The sequence below is a fragment of the Centropristis striata genome, chromosome 23, assembly GCF_030273125.1.
Source record: "Centropristis striata isolate RG_2023a ecotype Rhode Island chromosome 23, C.striata_1.0, whole genome shotgun sequence".
In the NCBI taxonomy this organism is placed as follows: Eukaryota; Metazoa; Chordata; class Actinopteri; order Perciformes; family Serranidae; genus Centropristis; species Centropristis striata.
In genome coordinates, this window is record NC_081539.1 from 3,296,868 (window position 1) to 3,319,912 (window position 23,045).

The following is a 23,045-nucleotide window of genomic DNA, read 5'->3' on the forward strand; positions in this document are numbered from 1 at the left end:
ACGGAATCTGAACTGTAATTTGAAATTGAATTTATTAGTTTGGAACTGAACATTCAGTTCTGACAATTCAAATTCAGTTCGCAAAATTCAACTTCAATTTTCCTGCGACAAACCAGGCGGCAACCTCCTGGTCTGAGCAGGGAGGCAAACCAGGAAGTGCCTTAAGCTGCATTCTACTGAAAATTCCAGCAGGGGGCGCTAAGTGTGGCTGCAAAAGCATTTATGTCCATTCTTTCAATGCAAAATTAGAAATCTTCTCACTTGATTTATTACCTCAGAAATGTTTTTTAGGAAAACACTATGGTCTCAATCACTAGTAAAAAATCTTCTTCAAGACAATCTGATGTTAATAGTGTAAATAATGGCCCCATTTAGAAGAAAATAGAACATAAAGAACCGTATGATTTGGGGCGGGGCTACCTTTGATTGACAGGTCACTAACAAGGCGAGCCGTCATCAGGAGAGAAGCAGAACAATGCGTATCCACGGCAACATGTCAATAAAGTTATATAAAACGTTATATAGATAGAAAAAAGGATGTTTAGCGGTTTGGTCTCATAACTTTGAGCCTTTCACTGTATTTTCACTTAATGACAGTTTATTTGAACGCTTTGTTCATTAAATGTCTTGTTCAGCGTTTGGTTGGACAAACAGACACTCCAAGGAGTCAGTAACAAACATTTAGTTGTTTTTTTTGCTAACCAAAACTAACATCCCAGTTAATGCTCCAGTCAATGCTAACATGAATTAGCAGCAGCTTCTCTCAGTCAGGTTGAGGTGTAGAGAGGCTGTAGTCAGTGGTCAGATCCCTCTCCTCTTCCACAGTCCAAATATGGTCATGCTTCCTGTATAGGAAACAAGATGGAGACAAGTGTAACGCTGAACTCGAGGCTTCCAACGGGCCACAAACCAACAAGTGATGTCACGGTGACTACGTCCATTATTTATATACAGTCTATGTGACGAACATCTGGGTAGTTGAAGCAGAGCAATCGAGCGCAGATACACATAGCACCTCTTCGGCCAATCAGCACCTACGTTTTTTTTTCGTAACATTTGTTGCCACTCGCCACAAAACGGAGGAAGAAGTTATGGATGAGGCTGGGACAAATACGGTCATGGAAGTTTACAATTTATTCTTTATTTATTGATTGTGAGAACTGAATGATCAGTTCCAAACTAATAAATTCAATTTTAGTCTTTTTTAAGTAATTTTTTTTTTATTTTTTTTTTTATTTTTTAGTAATTTTGTCTTTTTTTGGTCATTTTGATACTGCCTCCAGCAGCCCCCAGGTAATTTGATGTTTGAGACCCCTGATCTAACAGCTTCCTGTGATTCTTCTTTTAACCCTCTGTAATCTTTGTGCAGGTTGTTGAGTCTCCAAAAGCTCCAAATAATCCAGACTTGTTGACTCCATCCAGACTAGAAAACAAAGCAGCGTGGAGCCCTACTGTAAATTTACCTCTAAAGTTCTGGCTGTAAACTCCATGAGGTCAGTTTCAGTTTGATGATGATATACCAAGTAAAACTGGAGACAAGCTCAAATATATTTAGTACAAAATGATAGAACTGGATGGAACCCTCTTATATGTCAGATCTTCAACATTTGTTCACATTTGCAACATTTAAAATTCTTTATTGAGCATGATAGTGTTTTGAAGTAAAAAAAAGATTCAAAATCACAATTTATGTTGGACTAAAGGACTAAAAAAGACATAAAATGACCAAAAAAGACTCAGAATGACCAAAAGACACAGAATGACCAAAAAAAGACACAAGATGACTAAAAAGACACAAAATGACCAAAAAAGACACAAAATGACCAAAAAAAGACACAAAATGACCAAAATTGTTACGCTAAACACACAAGGCACAAATAAAATGGAGTCCCACTAGAATAAAAACCAGAGTTGATGACAGGATCACACACAATCACAAGATCACATTTATGTTGGTTTTTCTTTGTTTCTTTTTGGTTCAAAATGTTTTAATCCAGTAAGTCAGAATAAAAAATAAATTATTATCAGGTCATATAGGTGGAAAAAATATATATACCAACATGGCATTTAAACATTTTAAAGTGTATACAGGCAGGATGAAAAGGATTAAAAAATGGACAAAATAAGAGAAAAAAACTCCATAGAGTTAAATCCAATGGACTTCTGCTGGCACCTCCACTGTTCTGGAGTCCAAAGACTCTCTTCATTGAAGATTTATGCGTCTTTCAATGACATTAATTAATTATTATTGATCAATGGTGTGTGGTGATGACCTTTTACGCCTGGTTGCTCTGTGGGCAGCTCTCAACCTGAACAGGAGGCAGATCTGATGTGACAGGCAACACTGTAAAGCAACTGGAGCACCCTGGGAATGTCAACCACACAGTTTGTATGAGTGTGTTCTTGAATCAGCACTATAGGTCAGAGAATATGTGTGTTAATGTGCTGAAGTGCCTCATGTGGATGTGTTGTGATGTTTCGGAGGATGGGAGAGAAGTATTTCCCTCATTGGAGGATGTGATATATGGAACCTGGTCTCACAGGAATCTGTGAAATAGCCACGGATTTGCTTAACTCAAAATCCGTGGAATAGCCACTGGATCACTCAAATTTCCGTGAAACGGACACGGACTTTGCTACAATGCAAGTTAACGACAGTCATATCCCGTGGCTATTCCATGGATATTTTTTCCTATTGGTTTGTTCCAAGTCACGTGACGTTCAAGGTCCCGGCAGTCAGAACAAAAAACATGGCGGACAGTTCTCTCATTTTTAGTGAAAAAAAAAATCTATATTTTCACTTAGTTTCTGGATAAAAATTGATTTTGATCACATTTCTAGCGAGAAATGTTTTATTTTCTAAATTAATGACTTTTGTTACATATCATGAAGCTTAGCTGTGTTTTTAGGAGCAGGAAGTGAGAACTAACTATGTTTATAACCCATTAAATTATTTTTTTTGTAGAATTCTGAAAGACTTGACAAAAAATGGATAAAAACTTTAATGAGCCACATTTTCATAAAAAAAATGCAATTTAAAGCAAGACAAAAATATTCTCATAGCAAATATTTACACCCATGTTATCAAGAGATACTTAAGATTTTGAAGACTTTGGAAACTCTTTCAAAACTCGAGAGTTATGAAGTATTGTCTGGTAACAGGACAAGTACATTAACCATAATCTGTTAGTTATCATTTGAAAAACTTTAGTGAAGCCTTAAAGGTTTTAACTTCTACAACAAGCAAATATTCATCCGTCATAATATGAGAAACGGCTGATATTGGTAGTAATAAGGTAAGATCAACTTCTTTGGTTATTTACACATCAGAGGAAATGAACTACAATTCCCCTTTATTCCACAGGGTGGAGCTGTAACAGAACACAAAGCAGAAACATGCATCTAAATGTGTTGATGTAGAGACACGTTGTCATGACGAGAACTAATCTGCAGAGGAACTCAGTTCAGAGTTCAGATTATATGAATGAATGAAACAACAGACGGAGGTGGAGGAGTCTCAGTGTGTCTGCAGAGAGAAGGACAGAGCAGCAGCAGAGCAGTCCACATCCTCTGATGATACTCTGTCACATCAGAGGAACACAGGGACCATGCTGGACTGGACTTTACTGGAGATCACTACCAGCTGATGAGAGAAGAAGACAGACAACAGAAGAGATAAATCAGAGACTCCCTTCATCAGCAACAAGTCTGTTTACTTTGCAGATTTCACTTAAGTACAGTCGAAATAAACAGAGAGCCCCCCATTACTGCAGAAACAGAGAGATATGCTGTTTGAGTTCAAAGCTGTTATAAACTAGAGTCTCAGTCACACTTGATATCATCAACTCTTAAATATTATGAATATAAAAATATCTGGAAAAAAAAACTTGTGATGCTGTCAGCAGTAATACACATTTATTTCCTGGAGACATGATCACAACAAGCTTCTGGCTGATCTGATTGGCTGACTGTTCTCTCTCTGTGTTTCTGTCACCATTCTCCTCTCATAGCTTCACTGAGAAGGTCGGAGGTTTACAGGAAATACTGGATCTTTCTCTGATACTGTGTTCACTACAATACTGCTGAAATCCTCTACTGACCCCAGAGTCTCCAGTCTGCAGTGTGGACTCTCCTTCAGATCACACAGCAGCTTCACGTCTGAATCCTTCAGGTTGTTTCCATACAGCTCCAGCTCTCTCAGATGGGAGGGGCTGGACTTCAGGGCTGAGGCCAGAGAAGCACAGCTGATCTCTGACAAACTGCAGCTCAACAATCTGAATGAAATATAAATGATGCAGATAAAAATAGATTTATAACCCATCAAATGTGTTCATGTTTTAATGTGCAGCTCAACGTTACTGAGTCATAATCAATGAGCTTTTCTCTAAAATGAGTAGAGTGACTGTAATTGTGTTATTGTGGATCATCATGATGTCAGCCTTCTACAGACATCATCCAAATGTCACCACAACATTCATAAAACTATTCATGTCAACACAGATTAATAACATGCTGCTGCTCTCAGTCAGGTCTGTCATTAGAGGATCAATACTATATTGATCCTTTAAACAGCTGTGTGTGTTCTGAAGGATCAATGTTCATGATACAACCTTATTTTTGAAAATATATTAAAATGACTTTGTCAATATAAATCAAACATTAGTTCAGAATATCCTCTGGATTCAGATGTGACCATTAACAAAAATTATGAACATGAGTTTACTTTAACAACTAGCAGTGGACATTTATACAGTTTATTTAAGAAACACGTGGCTTTTTATTAATTTTTAGGACTAGAAAAATTAAAAATTAAAAAAATTAAATGTACAACTTTATGAATGTTATGAAATGTAATGTTTATAAATGAATTAGGCTCCATTGTTGATTAAACATATTAGATCAAAAAAAGTAACAGTTAGTGAACTGACCTCAGAGTCTCCAGTCTGCAGTTTGGACTCTGCAGAAAATCACACAGCAGCTTCACTCCTGAATCCTGCAGCTTGTTGCTGCTCAGGCCCAGCTCTCTCAGATGGGAGGGGTTGGACTTCAGAGCTAAAGCCAGAGAAGCACAGCTGATCTCTGACAAACTGCAGTTCCTCAATCTGAATAAAGAATAAATGGTATGAAATGAGAAGACAAAGTTCCTGCTTGAAATCATAAAGTGTTTAATAACGTGTTCAGAGCTGAAGAAGCTTTAGAATGAACAAGTTTACAAAATGGAAAGTCTGTTGACTCCATCAAATCAGACACGATGGATTCAATATGAACTGTTGTTACTTTCATTATTTTCTGTTTCCCCTTATTCACAATATTTATCTCATATTATGAAAAATACTTGGCCTTTTCTTTTATAAAAAAAAGGCCAAAATGAAACAAACGAGACTTTATAAAAAAAAAATAATTAAGGGAAATTCACCCACTTCATATTCTCTCATTTCAAAGCACAGATTGAGGCTATTCTCATCAACACACAGCTGACTGAGTGTGAGCTCTGCAATTACAAACATGTCAGAGGGACTAAAGGTCGGAATAGCTACAAAATAAAAAGTTAAATCAATATCTTGTAAAGCTAATTGATGGCATGATTTCCAATTTACTTGATTCATGTTAAAGCGTTGGCACATTTAATTTAATTAAAATGAAAAAAAAATGAAATGAATAAATAAATACATTAATATGACGGAAATTTCACTGTAATGTATTTTATTGAACTTTACAAAAATCCTTGATAAGAAAAAAATTCATGAATGCCACAATCTTCGTAAAATTTTCGTAAGTAGGACTTAAGAACAAATTTGTTCTTAAGAACGGTTCTTGAATGAGGCTCATTGTTATTTGGAGTAATGTTGGCCTATTTAAATTAATGTAAGGTTTAATGGGAATTTTATATTTGTGTGCATATTTGATGTAAGGAAGTTTGACTAATTGCAGGATTTTGGGTTTGTTTTCTTTTTCTCTTGTCAAGGTTTTCAACCTTAATGGCTTAACTGACTAACTTAATAACTAGATAGAAGAAAGAAGAAGCGTTTGAGTTGATTACGTTTAACTCTGTAGATGGTCAAGGTCTTTATCAAGTTTGGGCAGAAGTAAAGTGAAATCCCCTGAGAACTTGACAATTAATTTTGGGAAAATAGAAACAAAAGATATTTCCGATATTTCTTTTAGGAATAGTGGAGTCATACATTCAAGGTATCTTCAGTTTAAACTATTCAGTCAGATAGCTTCATAACAATGGTGGAAAAAGAAAATACTGGATATAAACTAGTTACTATGACAGTTTCAAGAGAGATAATTTGATACATGTATTATATTTATGCATTTTTGTATGATTATGATGTTGAATAACAGATGAAAATCAGAGTGAATGATCCAGTGGAGGATTTTTCTTCTTATATTCAGGTTTTAAATGTGCAGCTCAACACTGCTCTGCCACAGTTAACGGACTAAACCACTGAAGAAGAACACAGACTTTAGCATTCAGATCCTCAGTGTGGATCAGTAAAATATCAGCCTAATGTTGACACAACTTTCACATCATATTCAACTCAGCACAGAAGTTAAAATGGTGTCTGACCTCAGAGTCTCCAGTCTGCAGTTTGGACTATGCAGAAAATCACACAGCAGCTTCACTCCTGAATCCTGCAGCTTGTTGTTGCTCAGGTCCAGCTCTCTCAGGTAGGAGGGGTTGGACTTCAGAGCTAAAGCCAGATAAGCACAGCTGATCTCTGACAAACTGCAGCTCCTCAATCTGAATAAAGAATAAATGATGTGACTTTAGAAGACAATGTTCCCGCTTGAAAACATTCAGTGTTTAATAACGTGTTCAGAGCTGAAGAAGCTTTAGAATGAACAAGTTTAGAAAATGGAAACTCCTGAAAACACCTGAACTCAACATGATGGAGACTGACATCAAATCAGACATGTTCGATTCAGAATGAACGATTACTTTATTTTCTGTTCCCCTTATTCACAAAAATTATGTCATATTATAAAAAAATACTAAGATTTTTCTTTAAAATGAAACAAACAAGACTTTATCAAATACATAATAATTGAGGTAAATTCACCCACTTCATATTCTCTCATTTCAAAGCACTGATTGAGGCTATTCTCATCAACACACAGCTGACTGAGTGTGAGCTCTGAAATTACAAACATGTCAGAGGGACCAAAGGTCGTAATAGTTACAAAATAAAACGTTAAATCAATGTCTTGTAAATCTAGTGGTTATAGATTTTAACAGCTTTATGTATGTACATTGATTCATATGAAGTATAAAGTAAAGGTATTGTTTGATATGGACAGTCAGCTCTGAAAAAAAAAGTGGATTTGTTAATAAAAAATGTAGTAAAAATAACAACCAGATTAATGGAATGGATCTGCAGACAGAGACAGCCATGATGTAATAAAAAGGTGTGACACAGCGCTGGAATATATCAAACCAAACTGGGAGCACTCCACAGTTAAAGTGTTCCTTTTCTATGTGTTGTATCAGATATTTAAAAAAGATTAAATGAACCATCAAATGTTCTTCTCTCCACTGTTTGTGTGGTCCCTCATAACATGCTGCTCTAACAGCATTTCTTCATCACATTTCACCTTCACATTACTTCTAACGTCAAATTATTGAACAACAACATTCTCTTTCATTCAGACTAACTTGCTGTATTTCATCTGATATAGTATTCATCATTCAAGAGTGATAAAATATACATCACCTACTTTGTATAGTAGGTAGATACCAAAGTTTCCAAACATGACAAATACGTCAGAATTAATGTTCTGTTGATCCAAAGAAATGGACAGAGACTTATATTATGAAAAAGACAGGCTGAGAAGTCCACGTTGCTGCTTTTGGAGAAAGAAGCTGATGTCTGGAGGGACTTTGCTTGCTGGTCATTTTCAGGGATGCTACTGGTGGAGAAATGGTTTAAGGTTGTATTTGTTGCAAGCTGAATGCATATTTGATGGTAAAATGCTATTGTAGTTCATTTCTACATTTCTAAATTCACTTCTAGCAAAGATAGTAGTAGTACGGTAAAAATAATGTTATTTGGAGTAATGTTGGCCTATTGAAATTAATGTAAGGTTTAATGGTAATTTTATATTTGTGTGTATATTTGATGAAAGGCAGTTTGACTAATTGCAGTATGTTGTGTTTGTTTTCTTTTTCTCTTGTCAAGGTTTTCAACCTTAATGGCTTAACTGAGTAACTTAATAACTAGATAGAAGAAAGAAGAAGCGTTTGAGTTGATTACGTTTAACCCTGTAGATGGTCAAGGCCTTTATCAAGTTTGGGCAGAAGTAAAGTGAAATCCCCTGAGAACTTGACAATGAATTTTGGGAAAATAGAAACAAAAGATATTTACGATATTTATTTTAGGAATAGTGGAGTCATACATTCAAGGTATCTTCAGTTTAAACTATTCAGTCAGATAGCTTCATGACAATGCTGGAAAAAGAAAATACTGGATCTAAACTAGTTATTACCTGACAGTTTAAAGAGAGATAACTTGATACATGTATTTTATTTATGTATTTTTGTATGATTATGATGTTGAATAAAAGATGAAGATCAGAGTGAATGATCCAGTGGAGGATTCTTCTTCTTATATTCAGGTTTTAAATGTGCAGCTCAACACTGCTCTGCCACAGTTAACGGACTAAACCACTGAAGAAGAACACAGACATTAGCATTGAGATCCTCAGTGTGAATCACTAAAATTTCAGCCTAATCTCGACACAAATTTCACATCATTTTCAAATCAGCACAGAATTAAAAATGGTGTCTGACCTCAGAGTCTCCAGTCTGCAGTTTGGACTTTGCAGAAAATCACACAGCAGCTTCACTCCTGAATCTTGCAGCTTGTTGCTGCTCAGGTCCAGCTCTCTCGGGTGGGAGGGGTTGGACTTCAGAGCTAAAGCCAGAGAAGCACAGCTGATCTCTGACAAACTGCAGCTCCTCAATCTGAATAAAGAATAAATTATGTGACTTTAAAAGACAATGTTCCTACTTGAAATCATTCAGTGTTTAATCATGTGTTCAGAGCTGAAGAAGCTTTAGAATGAACAAGTTTAGAAAATGGAAACTCCTGAAAACACCTGAACTCAACATGATGGAGGTTAAAAACAAGTTGTGTGGGTACACTGACATCAAATCAGACATGATGGATTCAAAATGAAGAGTTGTTACTTTCTTTATTTTCTGTTCCCCTTATTCATGACAATTATGTCATATTATAAAAAAATATTAAGATTTTTCTTTAAAATGAAACAAACAAGACTTTATCAAAGAAATAATAATTGAGGTAAATTCACCCACTCCATATTCTCTCATTTCAAAGCACAGATTGAGGCTATTCTCATCAACACACAGCTGACTGTGTGAGCTCTGCAATTACAAACATGTCAGAGGGACTAAAGGTCGGAATAGTTACAAAATAAAACGTTAAATCAATGTCTTGTAAAGCTTGTGGTTATAGATTTGAACAGCTTTGTGTATGTACATTGATTCATATGATGTATAAAGTATAGGTATTGTTTGATATGGACAGTCAGCTCTGAAAAAAATGTGGATTTGGTAATAGAAAATGTAGTAAAAATAACAACCAGATTAATGGAATGGATCTGCAGACAGAGACAGCCATGATGTAATAAAGAGGTGTGACACAGAGCTGGAATATATCAAACCAAACTGGGAGCACTCCACAGTTAAAGTGTTCCTTTTCTATGTGTTGTATCAGATATTTAAAAAAGATTAAATGAACCATCAAATGTTCTGCTCTCCACTGTTTGTGTGGTCCCTCATAACGTGCTGCTCTAACAGCATTTCTTCATCACATTTCACCTTCACATTACTTCTAACGTCAAATTATTAGTACAACAACATTCTCTTACATTCAGACTAACTTGCTGTACTTCATCCGATATAGTATTCATCATTCAAGAGAGATAAAATATACATCACCTACTTTGTATAGTAGGTAGATACCAAAGTTTCCAAACATGACAAATACGTCAGAATTAATGTTCTGTTGATCCAAAGAAATGGACAGAGACTTATATTATGAAAAAGACAGGTTGAGAAGCCCATGTTGCTGCTTTTGGAGAAAGAAGCTGATTTCTGGAGGGACTTTGCTTGCTGGCCATTTCCAGGGATGCTACTGGTGGAGAAATGGTTTTAGCTTGTATTTGTTGCAAGTTGAATGCATATTTGATGGTAAAATGCTATTGTAGTTCATTTCTAAATTTCTTAATTAACTTCTGGCATAGATAGTAGTAGTACGGTAAAAACAATGTTATTTGGAGTAATGCTGGCCTATTGAAATTAATGTAAGGTTTAATGGGAATTTTATATTTGTGTGTATATTTGATGAAAGGCAGTTTGACTAATTGCAGTATTTTGTGTTTGTTTTCTTTTTCTCTTGTCAAGGTTTTCAACCTTAATGGCTTAACTGAGTAACTTAATAACTAGATAGAAGAAAGAAGAAGCGTTTGAGTTGATTAACGTTTAACCCTGTAGATGGTCAAGGCCTTTATGAAGTTTCGGCAGAAGTAAAGTGAAATCCCCTGAGAACTTGACAATGAATTTTGGGAAAATGGAAACAAAAAATATTTCCGATATATCTTTTAGTAATAGTGGAGTCATATATTCAAGGTGTCTTCAGTTTAAACTATTCAGTCAGATAACTTCATAATAATGCTGGAAAAAGAAAATACTGAATATATATTAGTTATTATCTGATAGTTTAAAGATAAATCATTTGATACATGTATTATATTGATGTATTTTTGTATGATTATGATGTTAAATAAAAGATGAAAATAAGAGTGACTGATCCAGTGGAGGATATTTCTTCTTATATTCAGGTTTTAAATGTGCAGCTCAATACTGCTCTGCCACAGTTAACGGACTAAAGCACTGAAGAAGAACAGACTTTAGCATTCAGATCCTCAGTGTGGATCAGTATAATATCAGCCTAATGTCAACACAACTTTCACATCATATTCATCTCAGCACAGAAGTAGAAATGGTGTCTGACCCCAGAGTCTCCAGTCTGCAGTTTGGACTCTGCAGAAAATCACACAGCAGTTTCACTCCTGAATCCTGCAGCTCGTTGTTCCAGCTCAGGTCCAGCTCTCTCAGATGGGAGGGGTTGGACTTCAGAGCTAAAGCCAGAGAAGTACAGATGATCTCTGACAAACTGCAGCTCTCCAATCTGAATGAAGAATAAATGATGTGACTTTAGAAGACAATGTTCCGGCTTGAAAACATTCAGTGTTTAATAACGTGTTCACAGCTGAAGAAGCTTTAGAATGAACAAGTTTAGAAAATGGAAACTCCTGAAAACACCTGAACTCAACATGATGGAGGTTAAAAACAAGTTGTGTGGGTACACTGAAATCAAATCAGACATGATGGATTCAAAATGAACTGTTGTTACTTCCTTTATTTTCTGTTTCCCCTTATTCACAACAATTATGTGATTTTATGAAAAAAACTAAGATTTTTCCTTGAGCTGAAGCAAACAAGACTTTATCAAATTAATAATGATTGAGGTTAATTCACCCACTTCATATTCTCTCATTTCAAAGCACAGATTGAGGCTATTCTCATCAACACACAGCTGACTGAGAGTGAGCTCTGCAATTACAAACATGTCAGAGGGACTAAAGGTCAGAATAGTTACAAAACAAAACATTAAATAAACATCTTGTAAAGCTTGTGGTTATAGATTTGAACAGCTTTATGTATGTACATTGATTCATATGATGTATAAAGTATAGGTATTGTTTGATATGGACAGTCAGCTCTGAAAAAAAATAAAAGTGGATTTGTTAATAGAAAATGTAGTAAAAATAACAATCAGATAAATGGAATGGATCTGCACTCAGAGACAGCCATGATGTAATAAAGAGGTGTGACACAGAGCTGGAATATATCAAACCAAACTGGGAGCACTCCACAGTTCAAGTGTTCCTTTTCTATGTGTTGTATCAGATATTTAAAACAGATTAAATGAACCATCAAATGTTCTGCTCTCCACTGTTTGTGTGATCCCTCATAACGTGCTGCTCTAACCGCATTTCTTCATCACATTTCACCTTCACATTACTTCTGACGTCAAATTATTAGAAGAACAACATTCTCTTACATTCAAACTAACTTGCTGTATTTCATCTGATATAGTATTCATCATTCAAGAGAGAGAAAATATACATCACCTTCTTTGTATAGTAGGTAGATACCAAAGTTTCCAAACATGACAAATGTCAGAATGAATTTTCTGTTGATCCAAGAAGTGGACAGAGAGTTATATTTTGAAAAAGACAGACTGAGAAGCCCATGTTGCTGCTTTTGGAGACAGAAGCTGATTTCTGAAGGAACTTTGCTTGCTGGCCATTTCCAGGAATGATACTGGTGGAGAAATGGTTTTAGCTTGTATTTGTTGCAAGTTGAATGCATATTTGATGGTAAAATGCTATTGTAGTTCATTTCTAAATTTCTTAATTAACTTCTGGCATAGATAGTAGTAGTACGGTAAAAACAATGTTATTTGGAGTAATGCTGGCCTATTGAAATTAATGTAAGGTTTAATGGGAATTTTATATTTGTGTGTATATTTGATGTAAGGCAGTTTGACTAATTGCAGTATTTCATATTTGTTTTCTTTTTCTCTTGTCAAGGTTTTCAACTTTAATGGCTGAACTGAGTAACTTAATAACTAGATAGAAGAAAGAAGAAGCGTTTGAGTTGATAGTGTTTAACCCTGTAGATGGTCAAGGCCTTTTTCAAGTTTGGGCAGAAGTAAAGTGAAATCCCCTGAGAACTTGAAAATGAATTTTGGGAAAATGGAAACAAAAGATATTTCCGATATTTTTTCCAGTAATAGTGGAGTCATACATTCAAGGTATCTTCGGTTTAAACTATTCAGTCAGATAGCTTCATAACAATGCTGGAAAAAGAAAATACTGAATATATACTATAGTGGGGCGGATTAGCTGAACAATCGTTCACTTTGTGATAAAAGCATGAAATTTGGTAGATGTGTTGGTGAATATGTTTCGAACAAATCTGGATATTGGGCCACCTCAAAAGCGCCCCCTAGTGGCCGTGGCAGGCATTTGTTATACAAATAAATCAATGATGAATAAAAACTGCCCTTTTAATAATACCAACTGGTGATGAATTGTATATTGCTGGAAAGCCTGATTAGTCACCTTTACAACGAGGTACAGCTTGTAAGGATCGTGCATTCATGGAATGAGCAACGGGGCTAAACGTGTGGGTAGCACCCCCCAAAAATGTGCATCCCCTGTGGGGCGGATTAGCTCAATAAATCACAAGAATTGTTTATTTTGTGATAGAAGCACACAATTTGGCGGATGTGTTGATGGATATGTTTCAAACAAATTTGTATATTAGGCCATCGCAAATTCGCCCCCTAGTGGCCATAGCAGTCATTTTCTTCGTTAAAATTACAAAAAATATTTAAAGTATTTCTTAAAATATTTAAAAAATTTAAACTAAATATACAAACGTAAATTAAAAAATGTAAATACACATATTAAATTAACAAAAATCCAGTTAGACACTCTTTCAGTTATTTTTCCTGCCCCACCACAATCGGGCTAGCCATCGAGCTAGCTAGCAAATGAGCTAGCTAGCATTTGCTTCCTGGGACAAGCAGTGCAGTGGACTGTCCATCAAGGTATGTCTAAATATTTTATTTCACCTGCTATAATTATGAATAAAATATGCTATGAACATCATAAAGGCTACAGAGAAAAACAATAATCATGGGCCTTGGCGGAAAAGTAAATTAGCAAGATAGCAAAAATAGGTACTTAAGCTAGCTAGTTAGCTTGGAACATGTATCAGTGGCTGTTGGGTGTGAAAGCTTAATAAGACGCTGTTAAATTATGTCCTGTGGAATGTGGGCATCCCTCTCTGCACACACACACACACACACACACACTATATGTAATGTCTCCTTTGCCCATGTGGTTCTTTTTTTCTTTTTTTAAATGTATTTTATAACTCCATCACAGTTAGTCAGGCGGCTTAGGACCAGATTTGAGAAGAAAGGGACACGCCGGACAAAAGCACCAAAATTTTTCCACATGCTCTCTATCATCAAAGGTTTCACCTTTTGGTAGGAGCCACTTCATCAAGATTGCAGATAGGAGATGGCAGCCATATAAGCCATAAACCATAAGTCTATGAGAACCAATATATCTTCCAAGCCACTTAGAAGGTCAATCTTGGTGTCAAAATATACATTTTCTGGGTCAAAGAATAATTTAAAGCTATGAGAATATCACTGGATGACTCACTGTAAATAATTTGTTGATCAAGATCTGACATGAGATGAAAGCGTACCCTTGATTTTTTTGAGCAGTGTACATGGCAGCTAATCCACACTCTCCCGTGAACATTGATTCCAAACAGTTTCAACTCAGGATACCCTGCTGCAGCACTTGAAGCGAGTTACCCAGTCTGAGTGAAAATGAACATATCTATTTGATCAAATAATCATCTAGTGATATTCTCAATAGCTTTAAATGATTCCTGGACCCAGAAAATGTATATTTTGACACCAAGATTGACCTTCTAAGTGGCTTGGAAGATATAGCATTTCTCATAGACTTTATATGGCTGCCATCACCGCAATCTTGATGAAGTGGCTCCTACTAAAAATTGAAACCTATAATGATAGAGAGTATGTGGAAAAAATGTGGTGCTCTTGTCCGGCGTGTCCCCTTTATTTGGCTAAGCCGCCTGACTAAGTCACACACCTCAGTACAAGGATTTTGCCAGAAAGAGTAACCTGCAAAAAGTAACCCTAGTAAAATTTTTAAAATCTATGATGTTTTTCTCTGTCTAAATGTGTTTTGTTTTTATTGTTGCAGGTCATACAATATTGAAAATTATTTTTTCTTTTTAAGGAGCAACAGAAGAATACAAGCCAAAGAGGAGGCCGTAGCCTGTGAATGGGAATATCAAGACCTAATAAAATGTTATACAAAGTTAATGTTCTTTTCTATTAGACTGTAATAAAGCTTTTGTCACTTTAACATGTCTCTAAATTATATTTGTGGTGCTGAAAACATGAAACAGCAGCTGTAGGGTAGGCAAAGCATTCCTCGCCAGTAGCCACCGGCGGCCATTTTAAAAAATGGCCGCTTTTAAATGACCATTTTTAAAAATGGCCGCCACAGCCATCAGAATTTTTTTTGCGATGGCCCAATATCCAGATTCATTAAACATGTATTCAGCAATGAGTGTACCAAATTTGATGCTTTTATCACAAAATGAACGATTGTTCAGCTAATCCGCCCCACTACACAGGGGATGCACATTTTTGGGGGTTGCTACCCACACGTTTAGCCCCGTTGCTCATTCCATGAATGCACGATCCTTACAAGCTGTACCTCGTTGTAAAGGTGACTAATCAGGCTTTCCAACAATATACAATTCATCACCAGTTGGTATTATTAAAAGGGCAGTTTTTACTCATTATTGATTTATTCGTATAACAAATGCCTGCCACGGCCACTAGGGGGCGCTTTTGAGGTGGCCCAATATCCAGATTTGTTCGAAACATATTCACCAACACATCTACCAAATTTCATGCTTTTATCACAAAGTGAACGATTGTTGTAAAATATTGAGCTAATCCGCCCCACTACTAGTTATTATCTGACAGTTTAAAGATAGATCATTTGATCTGTATTATATTTATGTATTTTTGTATGATTATGATGTTAAATAAAAGATGAAATGCAGATTGAATGATCCAGTTTCCTCTTATATTCAGGTTTTAAATGTGCAGCTCAACACTGCTCTGCCACAGTTAACGGACTAAACCACTGAAGAAGAAAACAGACTTTAGCATTCAGATCCTCAGTGTGGATCAGTATAATATGAGCCTAATGTCGACACAACTTTCACATCATATTCATCTCAGCACAGAAGTAAAGATGGTGTCTGACCCCAGAGTCTCCAGTCTGCAGTTTGGACTCTGCAGAAAATCACACAGCAGCTTCACTCCTGAATCCTGCAGGTTGTTGCTGCTCAGCTCCAGCTCTCTCAGATGGGAGGGGTTGGACTTCAGAGCTAAAGCCAGAGAAGCACAGCTGATCTCTGACAAACTGCAGTTCTCCAATCTGAATAAAGAATAAATGATGTGACTTTAGAAGACAATGTTCATGCCTGAAATCATTAAGTGTTTAATAATGTGTTCAGAGCTGAAGAAGCTTTAGAATGAAAAAGTTTAGAAAATGAAAACTCCTGAAAACACATGAACTCAACATGATGGAGGTTAAAAACAAGTTGTGTGAGTACACTGAAATCAAATCAGACATGTTGGATTAAAAATGAACTCTTACTTACTCATCTTTCCGTTTCCCCTCATCCAGAACAATCATGTCAAATTATGAAAAACACTAAGACATGAATGAATATGACTTAATATAATAAATAATAAGTGAGGTAAATTCACCCACTTCAGATTGTCTCATTTCAAAGCACAGATTGAGGCTTTTCTCATCAACACACTGACTGAGTGTGAGCTCTGCTTCATCCTCAGTTCTCTTTAGAACTGGATCAGATGTTCAGAGTAAAGTGAGATACATGTTCTCATCATCTCAGATTTAATCTAGTAGCTCACTGAACAAACATACCTGCAGCTCATTATTTATGCTCCTGACAGATAGAGACTTTCTCAAAGTTTTCAAAGTGTTTGTTCCTTTTGATTACTGACTATATTTACAGACAAACCAGCTGTTCAGGTAACCAGACGTTAACCAGACGGCAAACTGCCAGATGTTTTGTTCCACAGAACCGTCTGAGAAACCGTCATTGGAAACTGTTTGGAAAAAGGCAGAAGCTTCCAAAAATATCTGCCATCTGATTGGATGAACTATCTGTCTATCAGCGTCTATCACAGGCTGCTGAAGCCAGTTGGGAGAAGAGCTAAAACATGTCTTCCATGGGGAAAAGCCTTCAGTGTTCTTTGATCTTCCTTTAATGAAGAAATACTCAGTTTGAATACAACTGATATTATTGCAGCACCTTCGCTCGCCTCTTTCTCTGTTTCACTGTTGTATACAAAAACAAGAAAGATTTGACCTGAGCCCACATTATTGTTTTCAACAAACTGGAGTCGTCCTACACATCTAAAGCGTTGCCGTTGTAACCAGTAGATCCTCACAGGACACTGATTGGTCCAAACCACTGGTGGTTCAGGCCCAAACACATGACCTGAAGCCTGACCACATGGATTTTTGAGAGTCCAAGTGCAAGAGAACAGACTAACAAACTGGGTTATAGATCTGTGCCCAGGCAAACTCAGAAAACAAATGAACCAAACTAAATCTGAAACATCAATTATGATTCAAATTCAGCAGATATACACTGTGTGTGAGCACAATACAGGAACTGACCCCAGAGTCTCCAGTCTGCAGTTTGGACTCTCCAGTCCAGCACACAGACGCTTCACTCCTGAATCCTTAAGGTCGATGTTGAAGCTCAGAACCAGCTCTCTCAGATGGGAGGGGTTGGACTTCAGAGCTGAGGCCAAGACTTCACAGTGAGTCTCAGAGAGTCGACCGCAAGAAAGTCTGTGATTACAGAAAATAAAACATTTTAAATATACCTAATTATTTAGTCTTTTTACTTTTCATTTCCCATTTCAATAATTTAATGGATCCTTTTGCATTTATAGTAGAATTACTTCTAAAGATTGTAATATTATCATTTCTTGACTGATTGAACAGGCTGAAGTTCATGTTTTGGAGCTAAAAATGTGACCAGTGAGCTGAAACTCTGGAGCTCTGGTTCACTGGCAGAATGAACCTGGAGGTCCCAGCAGCTGACTGTGTGATGAGCTGCTGTCTGAGGAAATCATGTTAATGCAGTTCTGAACAGGGACAGAGACAAGTTTAATAGAAACCACTGTGCAAATGTGGTTTCTAAATGAGAGAGAGAGAGAGAGAGAGAGAGAGAGAGAGAGAGTTCCTGATGATTCAAATTAATCTAAATTCTAAAAAACAATTTGAAAATGAATTCATTGTTGGGAACTAAATGTAAAGTTGTAGATTTTCTTGGAGAGAGAAAGGGATGTTTTGTCCTTTAAGTGAAGGATGGCATAGTTCAGAAACTGCTGAGAAGAAATATGGTAAAAAATAACTGATAGAAACTACGTTGAGAAAAATAAAACTTCAGTGACATAATTTCCAGTAGAAGACAAATATTACATGTCTGTGTGTCTTTACAAAGAATAATAAATAGAGACGTTATAAAAACATGATGCAGACACTGTTTACAATGTCAAACAGGCTGTGTGTTGTGATTCAATGATGAGTGTGAAAACATTTTCAGCACACACTCTTTAGTTTTCTGGGCTGGATTTGTATGAAGCCTCCATCACTCCAACAGAGACAGATAGGAGATGATGACGTTGGCAGTGGAACATGTAGAATGTTTTCAATACGCAGGTTTAATGCTAGTTGAAGAAAACTTTGATAGTGTGCAGCTTTTATACTGTGCATGTGTGTAAAGTGTGTATCTTTACTCTAACACTGATGCTTCAGCTTGACATTGCTGTATAATGTTGATGATCACATCTGGATTTACCGAGCTTTCCTGCAGTTCCTCATAGCTGGAATCAGTCTCTGTTTTCCCTCGTATGATGTTGTGTAGTTGCCCAGGTCCAACTCATCCAGAACCTCCTCTGACATCTGCAGCATGTAGGACAGAGCTGAGCACTGGATCTCAGAGAGTATCTCCTCTGATCTGTTCTCTAACTTCAGGAACTCTTGGATCTCCTGATGGACTGAGAGGTCATTCATCTCCGTCAGACAGTGGAAGATGTTGATGCTTCTGTCAGGAGAGATCTTCTCAGTCCTCATCTCCTTCAGGTTGTTGATGGCTCTCTGGATGACTTCTGGACTGTTGTCTGTGTGACCCAGCAGGCCTCCCAACAGTCTCTGGTTGGACTCCAGAGAGAGGCCATGAAGGAAGCGAACAAAAAGGTCCAGGTGGCCATTTTTACTTTCAAGGGATTTCTCCATGGCTTTCTTCAGGAAGTCATCCAGAGATGACCCCCTATTGTCCCAGTCTGTCCCCAGAAAAGCATCCAGTACCTCTGTGTTCCTGGTGGTGTAACAGTGGAACATGTAGACTGCAGCCAGAAACTCCTGAACACTCAGATGAACGAAGCAGTAGACTGTTTTCTGGAAGATCACACTCTCTCTTTTGAAGATCTCTGTACAAACTCCTGAGTACACCGAGGCCTCTGTGACATCCAGACCACAGCACTCCAGGTCTTCTTGGTAGAACATGATGTTTCCTTTCTGCAGCTGTTCAAACGCCAGCCTCCCCAGCTTCAGAAGAACTTCTCTGTCAGCCTCCATCAGCTCCTGTGGACTCGTCTCATGTCCCTCATCATACTTCTGCTTCTTCTTCTTGGTCTGAACCAGCAGGAAGTGTGAGTAAAGGTCAGTCAGGGTCTTGGGCAGCTCTCCTCTCTGCTCTGTAGTCAACATGTGGTCCAGAACTGTAGCAGTGATCCAGCAGAAGACTGGGATCAGACACATGATGTGGAGGCTCCTGGATGTCTGGATGTGTGAGATGATTGTGCTGGAGCGCTCTTCATCAATGACCCTCCTCCTGAAGTACTCCTCCTTCTGGGCGTCAGTGAAGCCTCGTACTTCTGTCACCCTATCGACACTCGCAGGAGGGATCTGATTGGCCGCCGCGGGTCGGGAAGTTATCCAGACGAGAGCCGAGGGAAGCAGATTCCCCTCGATGAGGTTTGTCAGCAGCACGTTGACCGATGACTTCTGTGTGACATCAGACACAACCTCCTTGTTGGTGAAATCCAGAGAAAGTCTGCTTTCATCCAGGCCGTCAAAGATGAACAGAAGCTTACAGACGGCGAGCTTCTCTGCTGGGACCTTCTGTAATGTTGGATGGAAAACATGGAGCAGCTCCAGAAGACTGTACTGCTCATCACTGATCAAGTTCAGCTCCCTGAAGGAAAGCGGAATCACCACACTGACATCTTGGTTCTCCAAACCCTCTGCCCAGTCCAGACTGAACTTCTGCACCGAGAAGGTTTTTCCAACGCCAGCGACGCCGTTGGTCAGAACCACTCTGATGTTTCCCTGTTGGTCAGGTAAGGCTTTAAAGATGTCCTGGCACTTGATTGGAGCGTCGTGGACGGTCTTCTTCTTGGAAGCCGTCTCCAGCTCCCTCTCCTCATGTTGGGTATTAACCTCTTCACTCTGTCCCTCTATGATGTAGAGCTCAGTGTAGATCCTGTTGAGGAGGGTTCCACTTCCTGTTGCATCACTTCCTTCAGTCACATGTTCACATCTCCTCCTCAGACTGATCTTATATTCATCTAAAACCTCCTGCAGACCACCAGCCACTAAAAAAGGAACAAGATAGACAAAGCAAGAAAGAGAAAAGCAATGAGTAGTAGTAAAACATTTTATTACCAACATATAAAGTAGAAAATGCTATAAATCAAGGATCAATTCTTGAGTTTAAAAAAATACATTTGTTTAATAAAGAAGAAGAAAAGATGTTTTCTGGGGGAACATCAGTAATGCTCCTTTTTCTCTCAGCCTCTGACTGTGTCAGTGTAAATGTTTGTTTGACAGCAGGAGGCTGAGCCTCAGCAGCTCCACATGCTTTTTGTCAGTGGAAAACTTTTCTGTGAAGCAGCAGCAATTGGAAAGGTTTGTTTAAAACAGCAATAAGCTAACAAAGCTCTGAAATGCTGCATTTTATGTTTTACTGCTTGCTTTTAATCAGTTATACATTAAAGCTGATATCTTTTAGTACAAACCGGGACACCGGAGGAAATGTAAACTCCAAACCAGAGATTCACTTAGAAGCTCCAAAAGCACTGAGAGTTGAACACAGAGAGCTTTCTGTGGTTTGAACACAGACACACATGTTGATCCAGTCAGTTTAAAGACAGACTTGGCTTTGGTTTGAGGGAGGAGATCATCTCAGTCTGTTGCACGTAAAACCAGCAAGAGACAAAGTGAACAAACTTGCTGAAAGCTGTAGGTTAAAAACTGACAGCAGACAATGTTTTATTAGGAGAGGCTGTTGAAGTGAGAGAACTGTTAAACACCTAAACGGGCTGATGTTGATGTCAGCAAGAACATTTTTCAGCTCCTTAATGTGCTGAAACTGACTAGTTAACTCGAGCTCCACTGCAGCTTCAAATCCTGTTGGCAGTGCACTTTTCCTCAACGGATGTTTGGTCACTTGTTCAACAAGTCAATCTACAGGACAAGAAGTCTGTTTGTGTGTTAGAGAAGGAGGAAACATTAACAGCTGGACCTTGTTCTGTGTCTGTGGTAAATGTCTGTCTATGATAAAACAGTGTTGTTACTGCTTTAAGCTGTTTAATAGTTACCTTATCTAAGCAGAGGGAGAACAAACAGCATGCTGATTACTTCATGCAAAGACAGAGGGCCCTATCATAAAACAAAAACAGTAAAATATATACTTTCTCTCAAAAAGTAGAACACAGAACAACTGATACAGAGCAGATCTGTCTGCTGGAACAGAAACAACATGCAGTTAAATTAAATTTAAGGAATAAGTAAAGATATTTATAATGAGCTTAAAAGCCTGTGCTGTATGACACAACAAATGTCTCTGTCTCTGTACATCAGCAGACAGAGGGACAGTCTTACTGGTTCTGGATCTTTGTCCACACTGGGGACAGGAAGAGTCTCCTGGTGAAGCAGACTGGTCCCAGTATGAGCTGATGCAGCGTCTGCAGAACCAGTGTCCACAGCTGGTAGAGACGGGATCCTTCAGGACGTCCTGACACAAAGCACAGCAGGACAGCTGCTCCTCCTCATCACTCCTCTTCCTCTTCCTGTCAACACATTTCTTTATTTTATTCAACATTTCTAGATGGGAAATGTTCAACTATTGTAGCTACAAAAACAGGTTTAAATGTGTGCTCTTCTGAAAACAGTAACATGAACTGAGTATTTTATACCTCCAACAAGGAGGTTATGTTTTTGGTTTGTTTCTCTATTTTTCAGCAGTATAACAAAAGAAAGCCCAATTCTTTTATGAATCTTAGGTGAAGAGTGTTGGAAGGGGTCAGATCAGAATCACAGGGTCGATATACTAATTATTTTCCACTCTTTTGTTAACATTGTGGGATGGTCTTGTTGGCAGACCTTCAAGTTTTTTTGGTTTTATTTGCTCCCATATTTATATGAGGCATGCATTTCCCATGAACAGATTTTATTCTAAAGTGCAGACGGGATATTCTGTTTCTGTCTGTCTCTATTGTAAACGAAGATATTCAAAAGAAAACATACGTATAATTCACATTTTCTTAACATATAAGTGAAATATGTAAATGTAGAAATACTAAAAAAAATATTAATTTGATGTTTTTTTAAAAGTAAGTATTTATATGTATAAGTCAGTATAATATATAATATAACGCAGTGTCAGTTGGTGTAACAAGTATTTTTTCCCCATAAAAATCTGATTATATACATGGAAATAAATGTGAACTAAAATGAGAAAAAATACAATCCACGTTTACATTGCAACACTATGGTATATAACAAATTTTTACATAATTTGTCAAAACTTTTGGAAAAAATGGTTGTATTTAGAATATGTTCTGCTCAAAATTGACGAAATGTGTAAATGTAGAAATACCAAAAAAAAAAAATTAATTTGATGTTTTTTTAAAAGTAAGTAATTATATGTGTAAGTCTTGCCAACCCTTATTTGTCATTGACCCATATACTACTCCGCCTGCATGAATGTAATGTGATTATTATTGTTGCATAGTCTGGTTCAGGTTAAATCCTCTGTAAAACATGAATAATTACAGCAAAGAAAAACATTTAACTATTTTTTATTGTCTACTTTGACAGTAAGACACAACTGAAAAATATCAGATATAAATCTAGGAATAAATAACAATTCATTTAAAAAGCCACGGTGAGTGTTTTCACACATTCTGGTATTATACAGT

The 23,045-nt window shown here is 37.2% G+C and overlaps 1 protein-coding gene across 1 annotated transcript; it reads right to left on the reverse strand.

The window, feature by feature from the left end:
* Nucleotides 1–268: 268 nt before the first annotated feature.
* LOC131961725 (NACHT, LRR and PYD domains-containing protein 14-like) lies at nt 269–21,908 on the reverse strand. Its single transcript, XM_059326579.1, has 10 exons — nt 21,727–21,908; nt 18,641–20,438; nt 17,449–17,625; nt 15,997–16,170; nt 11,043–11,219; nt 8,795–8,968; nt 6,575–6,748; nt 4,929–5,102; nt 4,101–4,274; nt 269–3,643 (listed from the first exon to the last, which is right to left on the reverse strand). Coding segments are annotated over exons 1-10 (3,030 nt in total). The 5' UTR covers nt 21,728–21,908; the 3' UTR covers nt 269–3,636.
* Nucleotides 21,909–23,045: the final 1,137 nt, after the last annotated feature.